Source organism: Physeter macrocephalus, chromosome 2 (assembly GCF_002837175.3).
Source record: "Physeter macrocephalus isolate SW-GA chromosome 2, ASM283717v5, whole genome shotgun sequence".
Classification (NCBI taxonomy): domain Eukaryota; kingdom Metazoa; phylum Chordata; class Mammalia; order Artiodactyla; family Physeteridae; genus Physeter; species Physeter macrocephalus.
Genome location: NC_041215.1, coordinates 21,593,559 through 21,613,270, shown reverse-complemented (window position 1 = coordinate 21,613,270; position 19,712 = coordinate 21,593,559). Strand labels below are relative to the sequence as shown.

The 19,712-nt window shown below is 45.2% G+C and overlaps 2 protein-coding genes across 2 annotated transcripts in view; both read right to left on the bottom strand.

Moving 5' to 3' along the window:
- The window catches only part of LOC102989375 (uncharacterized), a 28,931-nt gene extending 24,067 nt beyond the window's left edge, over window positions 1-4,864 (bottom strand). The window contains exons 1-2 of the mRNA XM_024134375.3: window positions 4,690-4,864; window positions 2,297-2,733 (exon numbers count right to left, since the gene is read on the bottom strand). Coding sequence (XP_023990143.1) covers window positions 2,297-2,733; window positions 4,690-4,864 — 612 coding nt within the window. The remainder of the gene's footprint in view (window positions 1-2,296; window positions 2,734-4,689) is intronic.
- Window positions 4,865-11,916: 7,052 nt separating this feature from the next.
- On the bottom strand, window positions 11,917-18,679 carry LOC102989092 (zinc finger protein 77-like). Its single transcript, XM_028495360.2, has 3 exons — window positions 18,523-18,679; window positions 17,416-18,107; window positions 11,917-15,319 (listed from the first exon to the last, which is right to left on the bottom strand). Coding segments are annotated over exons 1-3 (732 nt in total). The 5' UTR covers window positions 18,561-18,679; the 3' UTR covers window positions 11,917-15,317.
- Between the last annotated feature and the right edge of the window lie 1,033 nt (window positions 18,680-19,712).

Sequence of the window (19,712 nt, the reverse complement as noted above, 5' to 3'; positions counted from 1 at the left end):
ACCGGCGTGGGAGTGGGGTAGGGTGGACAGCAGGACCCAAGGCCACCTTCCTTCACCTAGGGAAATTCTGGGGCACTTTTATGATTTGAGGAACAGGATACTGCTCATCCCTTTCTGAAGACAGGCATCAGTTCACTAATATCCTCATGATGACAAGCTGTAACTCATCTAAAAAGAAGTGAGCAAGTCTCAGTAGCACTGGTCACAGTCCACAGAATTTCCATTCATCTCTGTTGAGCACCTAATAACAGGAAGTAGACAAGCATCAGACAGTGTCAGAACACTGCACCCTGCATGGAAGAGTCACTACAATTCCCATGAATCTTTTTAATCAGTATCTCCACCCATTTCACATGAAGGGGTGGGACTGCCTGCATTTCCTGAAATTCTAATGGAAGAGAAAACATTTTCTGTACTAAGACACTTCTCCCCAGAGGCATCTCTGGTTAAGGCCCAAAGGCCCAGAATAATACAAGTCAGCAAGAAAGGGCAAAGACCTGAGATGCTTACTACCCTCACTAAGGAGAAAAAACCAGGCAGAAAGAATACAGAATTTTACACTTGCTGAAACCGGAAGCTGGATGAGGGAAAGGAAGCTATTAGTGCTGAGCTGGACCCAGAGGAGGCAGCTCACGGGTGTCAGGGGACAATGCTGAACCCTCCCTGAGCCCTGTGCTCCTGGAAACTTCGATGGAAGGTGAAAGGACCCCCCCACCCTTTGGTGTTTGGAAGATGGCAGGATGCAAGAAACCGCACTTGTGCCCCACCTGACTCAGATAAGACTCACACGGAGGTCTCTTGTTTATCCAGGACAAGGCCAGACGCAGTCCCCTCAAAGCCCCATCTCCACCTCATCAGTGATTAGCGGAACTGTTCCCCTCACTGACCAAGCAGAACAAATGCTTGTTGGCCAAACTTTGGTTCAGCTCTTCTCCTTCCCCCTGACCTGGCCTCACCACAGCCAGCAGACAGACCCCTAAGGACAGGCTGGCCTCAGGGATCTGCTATCCAAGCATCACACCTGGTCCCTCCTGGTGGTGTTTACTCCTCTGTATAAGAGAAAAACTCTCTTTGCCCAACTCTTGAGACGCTTGCAGATCTTAGGGTCAGATGTCCCCCTTCCTGCAGAGCCCCCTGTGCCTGGTGCAACAGACCCTTCTTCCCCTGCAGGAACTCATTTGGATAAAGGTCTCTTGTTTTGAAGTTCAGATTATTTTATGCTACAGGCTTGACCAAGTATTCTCAATGGCCATGTGAAAATTAAGAGAAAACTCACTAAAAAAGATGTTGGTGGGGAGAAGAGGGAGCCTCAGCCAGTGCCACCCGACATCAATTACAGGAACAAGTGTCAATTAGAGACCCCAACAGAACAATTGAAAACAAGAAAGAATCACCAATTGCAGGCCACAATAGGAAAAGATGTACATGCATGGCGTCTTCTCAAGAAACTGGCTACACCAGCAACTAGTCAGTGAGAAACCAGCATCACCCTGAACTCTCCATTTTCTCCAATGGAAGTTTCTTCAGTACTATAACCTCTCCCAACTCCATCCTTTCTCTCCAATAAATAAGTTCATTGGACTTGCATATGGCTTTTACTATTCGTTGTCTGTCCCAAATTGCAATTCTTTGTTGTTCCCAAATAAACCCATTTTTGCTGGTAAATAACTGATTTTTATTTTTAAGGTCAACGACTATTTCTTAGCCCACCTTTGATCAGGCTTCTCACCCACAGGCCCCTGATTTCGGGTCTCTCCCCCACCTCAACCCCACCCTCACCCGCAGCCCCACCCCAAGCAACACTGAGCTGCAGAACAAGCCCTTGCACACCTGGGCCGAGAATGCACTGACCACAGGGAGGCCCGATCCTGAAAAACAGCCTTGCTCTCACCTGCCTTACAGAAAAGAGAAAAGCCCTTTGCTGTGTGGTTGGAGACGCTGGCACCTCTCTGAGAGCCCAGCCTCGGCGCTATCGCAACAGCATTCGCAATACAGGCTCCTTGCTTGACAAGTCTGGGCTGGACTTCATCTGTCAGGTCCAGGGCGGGTCCCCTCCCCACCAGCGCCTGAGCGTCCGCTCCGCTGGTGCTCCCTCGGACCCCACCCCCTGCCCTCCCGGCCCAGGACAGATCAGCGCGCCCAGACCCCGCGCGTGGATGGGACAGGACACCTGACCCACGTCGTGGGTGAGGGTAGAGTTGAGTGGGGACCGCGGAGAGGGAGACGGGGCCCACGGCCCGTTCCGGCCAGTTGGAACGAGCCCCGGCGGGTCTCAGCGCATGGCCCGCCCACTCACCATCTCAGCCCCGCTCTCGGTTCTCACGACGTCCTCTCCGCGGCCCTGAGGCCCGACCGCCCGCGCAGGTAAGAGGGACAGCGATGGGACACCTGGACCCCATGAGGCGCGCTGGACGTCCAGGAGGCGGAGAGCGACGTCCCCGCAAGAGGGGACGCGCCCGCCCCCGGCTCTGATTGGATGAGGCTCGATCCCTCGCGCTCTGAGTGGACGGACCTCCTTCAGGCCCTGATTGACAACGTTGAAGGCTTGATTCTGAGAGAAGAGCCAGCTGTAGGTCACGTAGCGGAGCAGGGCGGAAGTGCCGTTTGTTGCCTTCAGCCTTTTACCGTCTGGCTTTCTATGGGACGCCACACCTGGCCGCCAGGATCCTGGGCTATGAGCAGAATCTGCTCCTGGCCACACAACATCAGCCCAAAGCTTGCAGACCCTTTCTCCTAAACAGAAAAGTGCTGACTCAGTCTCCCCTCCTAGTATCCCCACCTGTCCAGGACTGCCCCTGCCCTTTAGTCCGGGGGCTGGGACACGAGGGGACAGGTGTGAAAGGAAAATCAAAATGGAGTCAGTATTGCTAGGAGAGTGCTCTAAAATGGAGCCAGGAGGCCACTGAGGAAGTGGGGCTTATGCAGGTCTCAGCCCAGATGGAATCTGAACTTTTGACCACTTACTGCCTTAACGCAGGCATCCAGAACATCTGTCCAATGACCCAGAAAGTCAAGATACTTATTGGACCCTTCCCCTAAATAACTCGTGACAGCCTATCCCTTAAGGACAAATATTTCCTTCCCTGTGTGATGAAATAAAAATTATACTTTGAGAAAGCACAAGTAAATTTTAACATAATACGCTCTCTCTCCGTCTGTTTGGAACTCCTCCCTCCCCACTTAGTGTTTAAGCGTATGCATTACACGGTAACCACACCTCTTCAAAGATGGGAACGCCTTCTCAAACGTAAAGATCAAACTTTTCCCTTTCTTTTGAGGCTAGCAATGTAACTTCTGTCTTACTGCTCCTTTTGTACGTGCTTACCTGGACTATGTATCTTTGGTGAACTTTATGTGGAATGTCAGTATGTCATTTTGTTGTACGATCTTTCATCTCAAAAATGTACATGCCTGTGTTTTCGACTTCTAACTGGTGGAACAGTTCTCAGAGCTTCTGAGAGACTGTCTCCTGGGTTATAATCCTCAGTTTGGCTCGAATAAAATTCCCTTTCTTCTTAATTTGATGGTTAATTGAATTTTCCTCCGCGTCTGTCAGAGTCAATCATAATATCTGCCAGACAACTTTAACAACCTTGTGGCTTGTGCTTTATAAACCCCTGACTCTTTCTCTTCCCCAGAACACTGGTTTTGCCAGAACCTGTGTACCTCAAATTGAAATTCTTAAGACCCCCAAATAAACCGCTTTGTTCTTTGCAGCCTCAATACTGCTTATTATTGAACATGACAGAGGAGGACCTGGGGAACTCCTGGGTCAGGGGACGGATGGAAGGCAATGTCACTGTGGATCTGTGCCCTTCCTTTAAGAACAAAGACACTCTGTGACACCACTGCAGGCACTGCAGGAGCCAGGTTTTTTTTTGTGTTTTTTTTTAACACCTTTATTAGAGTATAATTGCTTTACAACGGTGTGTTAGTTTTTGCTTTATAACAAAGCAGGAGCCAGTTTGACTTTGACCTTTGACATTAGGAGGTCCGGCCCTCCGGACCTACTCACACATCTGGGCTCCACCAACTTTTCCCCGTCCCATTTCTTACGCACATCATCAGGCTCCCTCCCCACAGGAGGAGGGAACGCTGGGTTGGCCCCACACCTGAGCAGCACTGAGGTTCCGAACAAGCCCCTGGTCACCTTCTCCAGAGAACAGGAGACCCAGGAGACCCAGGAGACCCTGTCCAGTCCAGCCACACGGACCCGCAGTCCGCGCACCGCCCTCACTCGCCCAACTTCCCTCCTCACACAGAAGAGAAAAAGCCCTTTTCTGTGCGGTTGGAGAGGCTGACATATCTCTTGAGATCCAAGCCTCGGCGCTATCACAACAGTATTTGCAATTCAGTCTCCTTGCCAAGTCCGGGCTTGACTTTATCTGTCAGATCCAGGGAAGACCTCCCTCGCCCCCAGCTCCTGACCGTACTTTCCTCCCTCGCAAGCCCACTCCGCCAAGGGCTCAGTCCGGATGCCCGGACCCCAATCCGCCGCCAAGGTGGACAGTCAAGTTGGGACCCCGGGACTGGAAGCCGGGTCCCCTCCCCGCGGCCGAGGGGGAGAATTGGGTCTGGACACGGGGGTGGGTGGGACGCGGGGAGACCCTGGCCAGACTGTCTCTTCCGGCAGGTCTGGCCAGTTCGAACCAGCTTTTTCCTTGTTCGGGCCCCAGGCCGCGCACTCACCATCTCCGCCTCTTTCCGGGTTCTCTGAAAAGTCCTCCGGGCGACCCTCCGACCTGGGCAGGTATGACCGACGGGGACGCGACACCTGAGGCCGCGCGGGACAAGCTCGCACCAGCGTGCGGGCCGCTGAGAGAAACTTCCGGGGTCTCGGAACGCGCCCGTCGCCCGCCCTCATTGGACGGCGCTCCAGGGCCCGCGCCCTGATTGGACGGTAACCCTTGCCTCGCCCCGCCCCGATGGGCAGGCCTCCTGGTCCCTTCCTACCCTGATTGGCTGGTTGCTGGGACCCCGCCCAATCGCCGCTGACTGGACAGTTCAACCAGGCCCCGCCCCTGCCCCGAGTGACAGGCCACAGGGACACGCGTGAATGATTCCCCAGCCCGGGACTTGGGCTCCGTGCAGAACCCGCTCCCAGCCAGGAGGTCCCTGTGGCATCTGCCCGCAGCTGGGCGGCACCCCTGTGTCCTCCTCCTGCACCTGGAAGTCCAGATTCAGTTTCCCCGCGGATCGCTCCATATCCGGAGTGAGGATGAGAAAAAACGAGACACAGGGCTTCGTGAACTCCGGTGTCAGGACACTGCCCGGGGAGAAGTCACCGGGGGAATGTGCCCGTTAAGAACCAAACTCTCAGTGACATCAACACGTGCAAGGCAGGGTCAGGCTAGGTTTTGAAGTGTGACCCTTGACACGGGGAGGTCCCACTTTTCGTCCCCGCTTCCTGCCTCTGGGGCTTGAGATCAGCAACCCAAAAGCCAGGGACCTTTCCCCCGTGGGAAGTCGGACCCCGAGGCCCCAGCCTCCCTGCAGCCTCAGCACATACACAGGTGTGAAATGTCACCGTTCTCATGTGTGCATTTTACACTGCAAAGAAATTTGTGTCCGATCAGGCTTTAGTCAGTCCAAGTGAATTTTGAAATGTAGAAGTCTATATTTCCTTATTCAGATTGTATAGCGATGGTTGCACAGCTGTGCAATGTACAAAAAGCCACTGAGTTTTACACTTAAAAGTGTCGGGGGGGGCTTCCCTGGTGGCGCAGTGGTTGAGAGTCCGCCTGCCGACGCAGGGGACACGGGTTCGTGCCCCGGTCCGGGAAGATCCCACATGCCGCGGAGCGGCTGAGCCCGTGAGCCATGGCCACTGAGCCTGCGCGTCCGGAGCCTGTGCTCCGCAACGGGAGAGGCCACAACAGTGAGAGGCCCGCGTACCACACACAAAAAACAAAAAAACAAAAAACAAACAAAAAAAAAGTGTGAAATATATCTTCATTTAAAAAAACAAATTATAAGGCTATTTTATATCCATGATAACCCTACCTCCTGATCACCACTAAAATACTTTCTGTCTCACTGGATTTACCTATTCTGGACATTTTATTGTTTTTTTTTTTTTTTTTTTTTTTTCCGGTACGCGGGCCTCCCACTGCTGTGGCCTCTTCCCGTTGCGGGCACAGGCTCCGGACGCGCAGGCTCAGCGGCCATGGCTCACGGGCCCAGCCGCTCCGCGGCATGTGGGATCCTCCCAGACCGGGGCGCGAACCCGGTTCCCCTGCATCGGCAGGCGGACGCGCAACCACTGCGCCACCAGGGAAGCCCCTTCTGGACATTTTATATGTCTAAATGGAATAATAATACAATATTGGCCATTTGTGTCTGGCTTTTTTCCTCAGCATAGTAATTTCAAGGTTCATTCACATTGCAGCATGTCAGAGCTTTCTTCCATTTTATGGCTAAATACTGCTCCATCCTATGTACAGGCTATATTTTGTTTATCCATTTTATGAAATACAATGTATATTTTGAGGCAGGACAATAAAATTTAAATGTAAAATTCTCTCTGTCCTTTTGGGCCTCCTCCCTCCCTCCCCTTTAGTGGGCAGTGAGCATCTGCCTTATAATATTAACCAGACCTCCTCAAAGATGGGATGCCTGCTCAACCATAAAGATCCTTTTTTTTCCTCCTTTCTTCTGACCCTAGCAACATAACTTCTTAGAAGATTAGCATTCTTTCCCAACTTTGTAAGGGGTCATGGTTACTTACGGGGTTGCTTTGTACATGCTTACCTGGACGGTGTATCTTTGGTGAACTTCATGTAAAATATCAGTATGTCATTTTGATGCATGAAATTGAAAATATATGACTGTGCCTTTGACTTCCAGCGGGTCAAGTCCTTTGTTGTTTTTTTAATCTGGGTTATTTGCATTTTTGTTACTGATGTGTGAGGTTTTTAATGTATTCTGGACAATAAAACCTTATCCCTGGACTTCCCCGGTGGCGCAGTGGATAAGAATCCGTCTGCCAATGCAGGGGACACGGGTTCGAGCCCTGATGCGGGAAGATCCCACATGCCGCGGAGCAACTAAGCCCGTGCACCACGATGACTGAGCCTGCGCTCTAGAGCCCGTGAGCCACAACTACTGAAGCCCGTACACCACAACTACTGAAGCCCGCGCGCCTAGAGCCCGTGCTCTGCAACAAGAGAAGCCACCACAATGAGAAGCCTGAGCACCCTAATGAAGAGTAGCCCACGATCGCTGCAACTAGAGAAAGCCCGCGCACAGCAACAAAGACCCAACGCAGCCAAAAGTAAATAAATAAATAAATTTATATATTTAAAAAAAGACCCAACGCAGCCAAAAATAAATAAATAAAATAAATGTATATATATATAAAAGCCAACCATACAGCTCTTTGTGAAATATTGACATCGTGGTGACATGGCTCTCTCCTTTCCTAGAACCCTTTCCATCATTCCATTTATTTTAGTCTGCTTTGATGTCATTTAATATAATTTAAAATGTTTTGCATATGGTTCTCTATATGTTTCATTAATTAGACTTATTTTGATAATTGAATAATTTCATTTTTACCTTTGGACATGTTACCTTTTAAGTTATACACTCAACTTCTTTTTGGTAACGATTAGAGAGGTATTGATGTTTATTTTTATATTGTTTGCATTCTGAAAACCTGTTAATCACTTTCGTTTTTATGGTTACCCTCATGTGCTTTTGAGGTTCTATATGCACAACTGTTTCAGCAACAAGATAAGATACTTTTTTTCTTCCTTTATAATTCAAATACTTATTTCTCCTGGCACCAGCTAGGCTATCTAGGAGACTGCTAAAGGGGTGTGATGGGTATGTAATTTTATTGAATAAGTGACCTTTGACTACTTATATATACTTTCTATCATGAAAAAAATTTTTGAAGATGCCTTTCAAAAGATTATGAAAGTTCTCATCTATTCTTAAATTAGTAAGAAATTTGTCATGGATGTTAAATAGTATAAAACACTTTTTATCCATGCATTGAGATTATTTGAGATAACTTTTTAAAAATGTGGTATTATGGTGAGTTATATTGATGATATCACAGCATTTTATATTTGAAAACACAATGCAGAAAAATGCAGAAAATGTACACTCGACAGAAATATGACAAAATAAACATCATGACATCACAAACTGGACAAGAAAGAGAGGCTGCGGCTACACCTCACATCCCAGTGGTTATGATGACCTGTCAGGAGAGCCACCTGCCCGCTCACAGTCACCAATATCGTAAACTTTTAAAAGGTCATTTCCTTTTTCCCTCTAGTTTCATGACCTAAGTATACAATAATTTTCCCTGTTTTATATTTCATGTAAATAGAATCAAAGAGTATGTATCATTTTATATCCAATATCTCTTGTTCAAAAATATTTACAATCTTCCTGTGCTTAGCCCTTCATTCACTTTATTAATCTATTATTATCCTTCTAGGACTATACCATTTTCGTGTATTGATTCAACTGCCAGCAACTATTTTGGTGTTAACAAATCAATTTGTAAAAAAAAAAAATTAAAAAAAAACCCCGGTATCTGCGATGGGCTTAAAGCAATGTGCACTTTGGGCGCGGGGGTGGGAGGGGAAAAAAAAAAAAGCGACGTGCACTAAAAGGACGTCAGCCTATACCAAGTTGCAAAAGAAAAAACCCCCAAAACAAAACCGACTTGTCATCCCTGGGCCCAAAAGACATTGTAATGGAAGTGAGATGAGTTTTATATAACTACAATTATTTAAAGACCTAGATAACAAAATATATGCAGTACGGATGAAGGGGACATAGCGGGATAGTTAATGCCCAGTTTTTTAACGTTTTTAATGACATTTATTGTTTTCTTTCTAATTTTACAAGTAATCCATGTTCACTGCAGACAACTAGAAATAAATAAAATTTTTAAAAATAAAATAAAGCTCTTTAATGAATACAGTGCACCAGAAAGATGATGATGATGATGATGGTTATTATTTTAAGCAGGAAAATGCCCAGTGTTCGGAGTGCACTTCAGAGTCATGTTCCCCAAGATCCAAACCAATCAAAATCAAGTAAGTCAAAGAAAGACCCCACCGAAAGAGTCACCTCTTTCAGCCAAGGGGCTTGCTCAGTGAGCTCATGTAACTGAGTTTCAACTTTCCCAGGTGTTAATCTAGGTAGCAGGTGGTGTTGGCCACAGCACAGACACCTCCTTGCTCAGCTGTAAGATAACCGAGGCCTATCCTATTATCAGGAAAAACTCTGGCCAGAGTGTTTAAGGTTCTTTGTTGGGCAGCTGTGGATTCTGCCATACTTTCAGAAGTTATGGGGCAGTTCCTGATCAAGCGTCATTCACCTTTACTCCTCACCAGGAAGTAGGGTCCTGCCAAAGGAAGCAAATCCTGAGTCATCGACGCCTCCTGGAAAATCCTTTCTAAATTAACAATGTAAACTTAGGGGAGTTGAGCAATAAGGTGTCTCAGTAAGTTTGTAAACAGGTGGCAGCACAGCTAGGTAATGTGAGAGGCATTGCCCGCTATGCGGTAGCCATTCAAGCATTCATAGGCCCAAGGAGAACTGTTACCGAAACGCAAGTCCGTGTGCCCAACGCACAGTGAGGCTAAACAATACCAAAACATTGGAGTTTGGAACAAAGAAAGGTTTATTGCAGGGCCATGCAAGGAGATGGGTGGCTCATGCCTGAAAAACCCCAAACTCCCCGAAAGCTTTCAGCAAAGCCCTTTTATAGGAAAAGTGAGGGAGGGGCGTGGTTAGTTGTTGCAAACTTCTTGGTGTCGGATCCTTTGTTCTTGAGGTCAGGTCACGGTCAGGTCACGACCGTGTAAACCTCCACCAAACAAATGTTACTCTCTGTTCTGACAAGAAAAGGCAAGGTCCCAAGACACAAGTTTCACCCTCCGAGGTCCAGGTCCTGGCTAAGAGGAGGCAGATCTCGGTTGGTGGCTCCCTCAGGGCAAGGTCCCCAGACCCTGCCCAGCTGTCATCGCTGAGGGACCCAATTGGCCCTCAGGCTCCTCAGGCCACCCAAACGGCGGGGGCCAAGTGCCACAGACTGTGTCCCACGCAGACTACCGTTGCCATGAAGTCGCAGAGGCGGGGATGGGGGGAAGGCTCACCGCCCCCTCAGGGCCTGGGCCTGGCCAGTGGGCAGTCCTGGTGAGGGTTATGGAGCCCTGCAGGACACATTCCCAGCCTGTTCCCTGAGCCCCCCAGCTCACCCGTCAACCCGAGGCCGGGTGAGCTGGAGGGCCCCGGGGAGAAGGCCAGGATCTGCCTCTTACCCCACTCTCCACCTGACGACCACCACTCCAGCGACCCTTGGCTCGATGCCCCTCCACCGGTTGCTCATTGACAGCTGCTCGCTTGGGGCGGGGCCCACTGTAGAACCGACCAATGGCTGAACGGACCCTCTAACTATGGCGCATTGACCGCCGCTAGCTTGGGGCGGGGCCCGCTGCAGCACCGACCAATGGCTGAATGGGCCCTCTAACGATCGCCCATTGACAGTTGCTAGCTTGGGGCGGGGCCCACTGTGCCGACCAATGGCTGAGCATGACCTCTAACTTGGCTCTAACCTTCCCGCGTTAATGGTCTCCCGGTAACAGTTGCCTGGTAACGGGGGGGTAACAGCTCGTAGCAACGGCCTAGCGCTAAGAGCTGCGCAATGCAGCGCTCTATTACAGTTCTGAGCAAACTTAGTTATTTAAATGAAGCCCCAGTTTTACATAAGTACACTATTGATATTAAAGCTAATTTTAAAAATTCTTATATTTATTTATTGATCACATACAAAAATTTTCCCCGATTCCATTCTTACAAACTTTCTGTAATTTTCTGTCCATTTTAGTTTATCCCTTGTTCTCTTTCTCTTGGAAATAACCAGCTTTACTTTAGGACAAAATCACTTTCTCTTTTTTTTAAAATTGTTTTTCTCTTTTTTTTTGGCCGTGCCACATGGCAAGCAGGATCTTAGTTCCCCCACTACGGATGGAACTCATGCCCCCTGCAGTGGAAGCAGGGAGTCTTAACCACTGGACAGCCAATGAAGTCCCCTAGGACAAAATCACTTTCATTTCCCTCATACCTCATACTGTTTCTAAACAAAAAACATACCTTACTTTCCTCGAAAATAGAATTATTTCCCTAATTATTTTCAGTAGTTTTAATTACATGTATTAATTAGAATTCTTAACAATTAGAACTAAGAAGTAAACAACTGTCTTTACATTAGCATTTGGAGAATTGTCAGACTTACAATAACTTTTTATACTTTCTAGAAACGTGCTGTTTCATAGAAAATTCCTCATTTTTACCAATGGAATATCTTTAATTCCTCCATAAAAGGAAGCAAAAAGTGTTATCGATAAACCCATGCTCAGTAACTAATGTTTCAGTATTTTTTCTTATTTGGAAATGATCTGGATATTCCATGTATTTAACTTAAATCATCACTTAACTTAGGAAAACTTTAAGATTCTAGGTTACCAAAAGACTTGGGGAGTCTTTTGGAAAATTCACCTAAACCCTTTTTATCTTGCAATGTATTTGTTTGTTTTCAACTATTATGTTTCGATTAGTTTTGAAAATTTAATTAAATCGTTATTTTTTTTTCCTGACAAATTTTGTAAGAGATAAAGTGAAGTTATTTGACTTTAGGTAAACTTAAGTAAAATTTTTTTAAACATCTTTATTGGAGTATAATTGCATTACATTGTTGTGTTAGTTGTTCCTGTTTTTTTCTCAAGCTTTGATAACTCATATTCCATCCAATATGGAAGCAGCAGAAAGGCAGGCTTTGATACCTTGCAAGTCTGATGGTCTTATTCTACTCTCACTCTTTTTTTTTTTAGCATCTTTATTGGAGTATAATTGCATTACATTGTTGTGTTAGTTGCTGCTGTATAACAAAGTCAATCAGCTTATGCATACATTTATCCCCATATCCCCTCCCTCTTGCGTCTAAGTAACATTTTTATAATTAATGCTGATAACTCTAAAGACATGCCTATTTTAATTAAACCAACAAATGCAAATTAGCTTCACTAGTGAATATTCTCCCAGATGATGTGAACCTGAAAAGCATTTTGGTTAGTTTCCACTACAATTCTGGGAATTTAATTTATATAAGTGCTTATATTTTCTTTAAGGCAATTAAATAGAGCTCCTTTTACAATATAAATTAATTTTGTCAATACCATCCAGAGGTAAAAAAACACCATTATCTTTTATATACATTCATAGACATACACAAACACACAGATCCAGAGACCTTAGAAGACACTTTAAGGATTTCTTGTTTTTCTGAGTTGAAAATAACCTTTCCCCCTTTCCTTTTACTTCTCATTACAAATACATCCCTGAAGTTTGTACTTTAAACATATGGCCTAGATTAGGAGTTAACATTTTTTATCTCAAAGGCACAGGGAAATGATATAAATTTCTCTAAGAAGGACTCTGGCTTCCTAAGACCAATAACTTAAAAGCTTTTTGAGATAAATAGGGAAGGTTTTAGAATTGGTAAAAAGAAATAGATACTGGATTGCCTCCACAGCTGCTTTTTTTTTTTATTTGTAAGATAAGTACAGTTGCTCTCAGTTCCTCAAAGAATTGGGTTGTAAATGATATCATGTATTGCTCTACTTCTCCACCTTTGCTGGAATGTTCTTCTTTCCCTATGGGTACATTTAACTTAAGGTAAAAGGCCTAATGAAATTTTTTTCTTTCAGGCTCTGCATATCAGCTTCTAATCTGGCCAAATTTCTGGTTTAAAGTTATTAAGTCCTTTCAAATGTCGTGTCAGATTTCAGCCAGGAGAAGCAGTGAATATTTTTGGCAATATGAACAACGTCTTGGATTCAAGAAGTGTCCCCAAGGAGGTACAAAATATATTATCTTCACGATATCTAGAGTCACTCACAAAAGAGCCAAAGAAAGCGCCATCAACTTGTATGTCCCAGGAAAGCAGAAAGCCCAGCCAAGTTCTTTTTCTTTTTCCTATTTACTTATTTACTTTTGGCTGCATTGGCTTTTCACTGCTGTGCATGGGCTTTCCCTAGTTGTGGTGAGCAGGGGCCACTCTTCGTTGCAGTGCGTGGGCTTCTCATCATGGTGGCTTCTCTTGCTGCGGAGCATGGGCCCTAAGCACGTGGGCTTCAGTAGCTGTGGCATGTGGGCTCAGTAGTTGTGGCTCGTGGGCTCTAGAGCGCAGGCTCAGTAGTTGTGGCACACGGGCTTAGTTGCTCCACGGCATGTGGGGTCTTCCCGGACCAGGGCTCGAACCGTGTCCCCTTCATTGGCAGGCGGATTCTTAACCACTGCGCCACCAAGGGAAGTCCCACAGCCAAGTTCCTACAACATAAAACAAGACATGCAAGGAAGCAAATCTATCCCTGGGAGAGAAAGGACCAATAACCAGTTGGTATGGATTTTGGAAAGGAACAGCCGTGAAATGTTATTTCCCTCTCTCGACTGGGCAGTACAGACAGAGATTTGGGAGTGCTGACTATGATAAGAATTTTCACCCTTAGCCCATTTTGCCAGTTTTTCCAGGATCACATCTGCAGGTTCTGAGTGGGGTAGAAAGTGGAGAGCAGTAGCTCTAATTTTTACTAGAATTTGGCTAGGGTTTTAAATTAATTTTAATTTTAGTTTCCCCTAGGCTGTTAAAGAGAATAATGCAGCAGTTTACCAGAAAATCTCTGAGTCTCATGAACTCTGGGAGGGATCCTCCTTTCAAGGTAGGTATGAGGGTGTATATGAGGCTGTTAACTTGTTGGACTTTATGTTGCCTTTTATAGCATTAATTTTTCATTAGCTTTTTGCAAGGAAATTTTTAATGAAGGTATTTTTGGAATTTTGAAGCCTTTTGGGAGCTTCTGGGTGCCAATTAAAGTAAGTATCCCATTCTGTTTGTTTCATTTGGGAACTCTTGAGTGCACCTCTAAAATGATCTTATCCAATTAGAGAGGTTCTTCTAATGGGCATTGCAATTCCCCTGGGGGCTGACAGCAGTTATGTAGGACCCTAGTCTGTTAGGTTAGGTGCAACCCACATTTCAGTCTGGCCATGTTTTGGGGCCCCCAACATGACAGTTACCAAGCCAAGTTCTCAGGAAACAAAACAAGCTTAGCAAGATTTTGCCATTACTACAAATATCTACTGCTTCTGGGACCACAGTTCTTAGATATTAAAAAAAAGCAAGTGTGCCAGAAAGGGATACACTTGACTCTTTAGATTTTAAGGATCCCATTGTATTACTGTTTTTGTATTTTTAGCTAAGCTTTTGGGTCTCTCGAGACAATCTGACACCTAAAAGGGACATGATACTGGGTTGGAAGTTGTGTGATGTATTACGCTGTACCTCACCGCATGAAAATTAATCTTCTTGAGGTTTGAGGGTGACCCAGTATCAATCTAACCCATTTTGTAACCAACTTAACCTAACATGGGTGTCTGAGTTAGGTGGCAAGTGCTTTAACAGCATTGAAGTTTGCATCCCTTGCCCAACTTTTGTGGCTATGGCTTCTGAAATTCCCATGTAGCAAATAGCCTTTACCTCATGTGCACATTAACAGCATCCAACGGTAACCAAGGAAATGGAGCTGTGGACACCAGTAGCAACCAAAGAACTAGGGACAGGGACAGGATTAAACCAGCAGACCTCACAGATGGGCACTGTGGACTCATTCCTAACAAATGGAGAACTGCAGTTGCCATCAGCAGTTCCCAATGTGGACTCTGGGGGAAAATTCCAATACATAGGGAACTATACACTAAACCACCAGCAGATCCCAGTAAGGAAACTGGGAATTGAACCAAGGGCTAGGGCTTAGAAATTACTGCAGACTTCCCAAGAAAAGGCCCCATGTGCACCACCAGCAATTTCTATGAAAACTTGGACTAGGGAAAGGGCTGACCCAGCAGACCTCAACAAATGGGGACTGTGGACTCAGGGCTCCACATGGTTGGGGAACTGCAAGCTGCCAGTAACAGTCCCCATGTGGATCTTGGGACAGAAAAAAGGTTGGGATTTTCCAAACATCTGGAAATTACAAACTGAGAAGCCAAGTAGAATGGGAAGCTCAATGTGAAGAGAGTGGAGATTTGAACCAAAAGGAACTTACCCGTGGCCCTCAGAGACAATAAGAAAGACAGTGAACTCAAAGGGTTCCCTCGTACCGTACCTGTGTTTCTCACTGTACCCAAATGCCAAACATGTGTCTGGTTGGGGGCTGTTCCACATGGGCAGAGCCGGAAGTCAGAAAATGGTGCTGGAACTCAGGCCTACCAGGTTGCCATGCATCTCCGTCTCCTAATGGTACAGAAGACCCGAGAATCATGGCTTCCTCACTTCTGCTTTCTGGACCTCACACATCTTTTTTTTCTTTTTTAATTTATTTACTTCTTTTTGTTTGCGTTGGGTCTTCGTTGCTGCACGTGGGCTTTCTCTAGTTGCAGCGAGTGGGGGCTACTCTTCGTTGTGGTGCGGGGGCTTCTCATTGCAGTGGCTTCTCTTGTTGCAGAGCACGGGCTCTAGGTGCGCGGGTTTCAGTAGCTGTGGCTCATGTGCTCAGTAGTTGTGGCTCACGGGCTCTAGAGCACAGGCTCAGTAGTTGTGGTGCATGGGCTTAGTTGCTCCGCGGCATGTGGGATCTTCCTGGACCAGGGCTTGAACCCGTGTTCCCTGCACTGGCAGGTGGATTCTTAACCACTGCACTACCAGGGAAGCCCTGGACCTCACGCATCTTTTTCTTCCCTACACTTTAACTCAGAACGACTAACAAAAGGACTCTGGGATATATAGCTTCCCACCTTGCCCAGCTGACAACAAAATTCAGTAGCACCATCTGGATAGTAGCTTTCAACTTCACACCAACAAGTCACTCTTCTTAACTCAATGTTTCATGTGCAATTTCCACCCAAGATCATGGACAATGAAGAGAGGCCAAATTAATAAACATAATCAGATGAGACAGAAGGTCTTCCAAGACCTTCCACAATTACTAATTTCTGTGAGGAACACAGATATGGTATCCACTAGCAACAAACATGGAAGACACACTTTTCAGTAATATAAACTAAGAGGATCATAAACACTGAGTCAGAAAATTCCAGTATTGTTCAAGAACCAGAAAAGATATTTCAACAACACAGGTCTCACATCATGATCACATATTAGGAACATAAGGCAAAATAAGAATCAAAAATATTTTCATCTAGGGGCTTCCCTGGTGGCGTAGTGCTTAAGATTTCTCTTGCCAATGCACGAGACACAGGTTCGAGTCCTGGTCAGGGAAGATCCCACATGCCGCGGAGCAACTAAGCCTGTGCGCCACAACTACTGAGCCTGCACTCTAGAGCCCACAAGCCACAGCTACTGAAGCCCGTGCGCCTAGAGCCCATGCTGTGCGACAAGAGAAGCCACCACAACGAGAAGCCCGTGCACTGCAACAAAGAGTAGCCCCCACTCGCCACAACTAGACAAAGCCTGCGTGCAGCAACAAAGACCCAACGCAGCCAAAAATAAATAAATTCATTAAAAAAATTTTTTTTCATCTAAACTCATACCATGTTGCACATGAAAAAAACCACAAAACCAAAAAGACTTTCACTCTGGGTTCAAAAGACATTGTAATGGAATTGAGACAAGTATTATATGACTGCATAACTATTTAAAGTCCAAGATAATAAAACATAAGTAGTAAAGATGATGGGAACATAGAGGCATAGTTATTATCTTAAGTGTTCAGATCAGTTAACATGAGCTAGAAATTAATACACTGGGATCCCTATTCAGGATGAGGCACTTAAAAGGAAAAATCATACTTATTTCCATTAAAAAAACTTCTGTCTACCCTGAGTTTTCAAGTATAAAATAAGTGAAGTGCTGAAGGTTTCCCCAAATTCTTTCCGTTCATAATGTTTCTCTCCTGTGACTGCTCCATTTATAAGATTTTAAGGGAGAATGAAGGCTTTCCCATAGTTTTTCTATTCAAAATTTTTCACCAGTGTGTGTCTTCATGTGTCTTTGCAGGGATATGAGACACCTATAGGCTTTTTCACACTGCTGACATTCATATGGCTTCCCTTCACTGTGGGTTAGCATGTGTCCTTGCAGGGATCTGGGATACCTGAAGGCTTTCCCACACTGCTGACACTGATAGGGCTTCTCTTCACTGTGTGTTTTCATATGTTCTCGAAGGGATGAGGAAGTAATGAATGCTTTCCCACATTCTGTACATTCATAGGGTTTTACTCCACTGTGTGTTTTCACATGTTTTCTAAAGTATTTGGGACAACTGTAGGATTTCCCACATTCCTTACACACATAAGGTTTCTCTCCAGTGTGGATCCTCACATGTCCTTGCAAGGATTTGAGATAGGGGAAGGCTTTGCCACACTGCTTACATTCATAGGGTTTTTCTCCACTGTGTGTTCTCATGTGTTCTCGAAGGTAAGTGCACCAACTGAAAGCTTTGCCACACTGCTTACATTCATAGGGTTTCTCTCCAGTGTGCACTCTCACATGTTCTCGGAAGTGTGAGATGCGAGTGAAAGCCTTTCCACATTCTTTACATTCGTAGGGTTTCTCTCCAGTGTGAGTTCTCACATGCCGTGCAAGTTGGCAATAATAACTGAAGGATTTCCCACATACTTCACACATGTGGATTTTCTGTCCATAATGACCTCTCTCATGTTCCTGAAAAGATGAGGGACAAGTGAGAGCTTTTCCAGACTTCTTACACTCTAAAGACTGTTTACTACTGTCACTCTTCACGCATCTCTTAGATGCTCTCCCAGCATCCTGATGTTTTTCGGGTTTCTCTAAAATGTCTGTTTCCCTGGGAGGGCTTAGGCACGAGGTACAGCTGCAGGCTTGCCCACATTCTTCACATGGATAATGTTTGTGTCCAGGGTGAGATCTTCGCTGATTCTTCTGGAAAGAATGATCCCTGAAGGCTTTTCCACACTTAATGCATTGATGGGGCTGAATTTCAGTCCGATAACTCTTATGCACAGTAAGATCTATAATATGGTTCAGGGTTTCTAGACATTGATGACCTTCTTTACCTTCACAGAGACTCTCCACCAAATTATTTCTGTTCAAAATAGGAAGCACAGTATTAGGGATTAATGATTATAAGTGATTTCTGAATTAGTGATTTGTTGATGGTTATTCATTATTATTTTGACTACACATTTGCCATTTTCAATGAATGGGCATGTTTTCAGCACTCTCTGCATTGTGACAAAGTGCAACAAGTTTAATGCTCCGGCTGCGGGCTCAAGCAGAGCTGTAACTTTCAGTGTTTTTTACATATGAGGTTTCCTGACCAGTGTTTCCTACTGAATTAAGTTTTAGGTGCTCCATATCTACATCACATTTATAAAAGTAGTTTTGTAAGAATTCTGTGAATAGACAATTGTTTAGCTAAGTTTACACCTTTTCTTTAATTTCAAGTGAGTCTAATACTCTGCCGAGATTCCCCTTCCCCTTGTGGGAGTGCCACTCACCTCAAACGCCTCTCCTGAGTTAGATGCTGATCTTGCATGTTATGAAATGCCCAGTTTTCTCCCAAAAAAGACCTGGAATCATTTCTTGTGAATCTTACTACTTTCTCTTCACTGCATAGTCCAGTCTCCAAAATATCCCAATGAGCACTTGATCTACTGGTTTTAACTTGAGAGCAAAAACCTGCAATAATTGGTAACATAATTAAATCCATGGGAAAGAAATGGTGGGATAAAGGAAAGAAAAGAGAGCACATGTAGATTACTTTCCATAGACTAATTCAAAAATGTAAAATAATTTTATAAAGGAAGGAAGAAGATGTGTGATATTGTGATTTATCAGAAATATATATATATATATATATATATATATATATATATATTTGGTCATTCAGATGACCAACATATATTTCTCAGATAAATTGGGTCTTTATGCACAGTTTCCTGCTCGGGAATACTAAAACGCTTGGAATTTCCTGAGCAGTAAAAGCAATGGAATAATATGTGGTTTCTTGTGCTCATTTCCAGAAAGCGCTTCAGGATCAGAAAGGTGAAATAGGTGTCTTGTTATTCATAAAAAGCCCTTTCCATCCCAATTGGGTTTATATTAATGAAAGAAATTGTTGGAAAGTATGGGTGCTGGTTGCCAATGGAGACACCATGTGATTAAAGGGTTGAAACTTTCAGTCCCACCCACACCCCCGGACACCCCAACACCTCTGGGGATGGGGGAGGGGCTGTAGATAAAATCCACTGTCAATGGCCAATGTTTTCATCAACCATGCCTATGTAATGAAGGCATGAAAAAAAAGTTCAGAGAACTTCTGGGTTGATGAACACGTGGAGATGTGGGGAGACTGGCATCTGGAGAGGCACAGAAACTCCTTTTCAAAATCTTACCCTATGCATCTCTTATATCTGGCTGTTCCTGAATTATATTCTTTTAAAATGAACCTGTGATCTAGTAAGTAGTATGTTTCTCTGAGTTCTGTGAGCTACACTAATAAATTAGTTGAACCCAAGGAGAGGGTCATGGGAACTTCTGATTTATAGCCAGTTGGTCAGGAGGACAGGTAAAAGCCTGGACTTGAGATTAGCATCTGAAGTGGGGGAATATGGAGTAAGTCTTGAAGGACTGAACCCTTAAGCTGTGGAATCTGTGGCTATCACTGGGTAGATGGTGTCAGGATTGA

Bases quoted from the DNA above. Each gene is read 5' to 3' on its own strand.
- LOC102989092 (XM_028495360.2), bottom strand. From the start codon at position 18,560: ATGCAAGATCAGCATCTAACTCAGGAGAGGCGTTTGAG. The intron at 18,108-18,522 runs GTGAGTGGCACT...TATTTTGAACAG, and splicing joins ACTCAGGAGAGGCGTTTGAG to AAATAATTTGGTGGAGAGTC.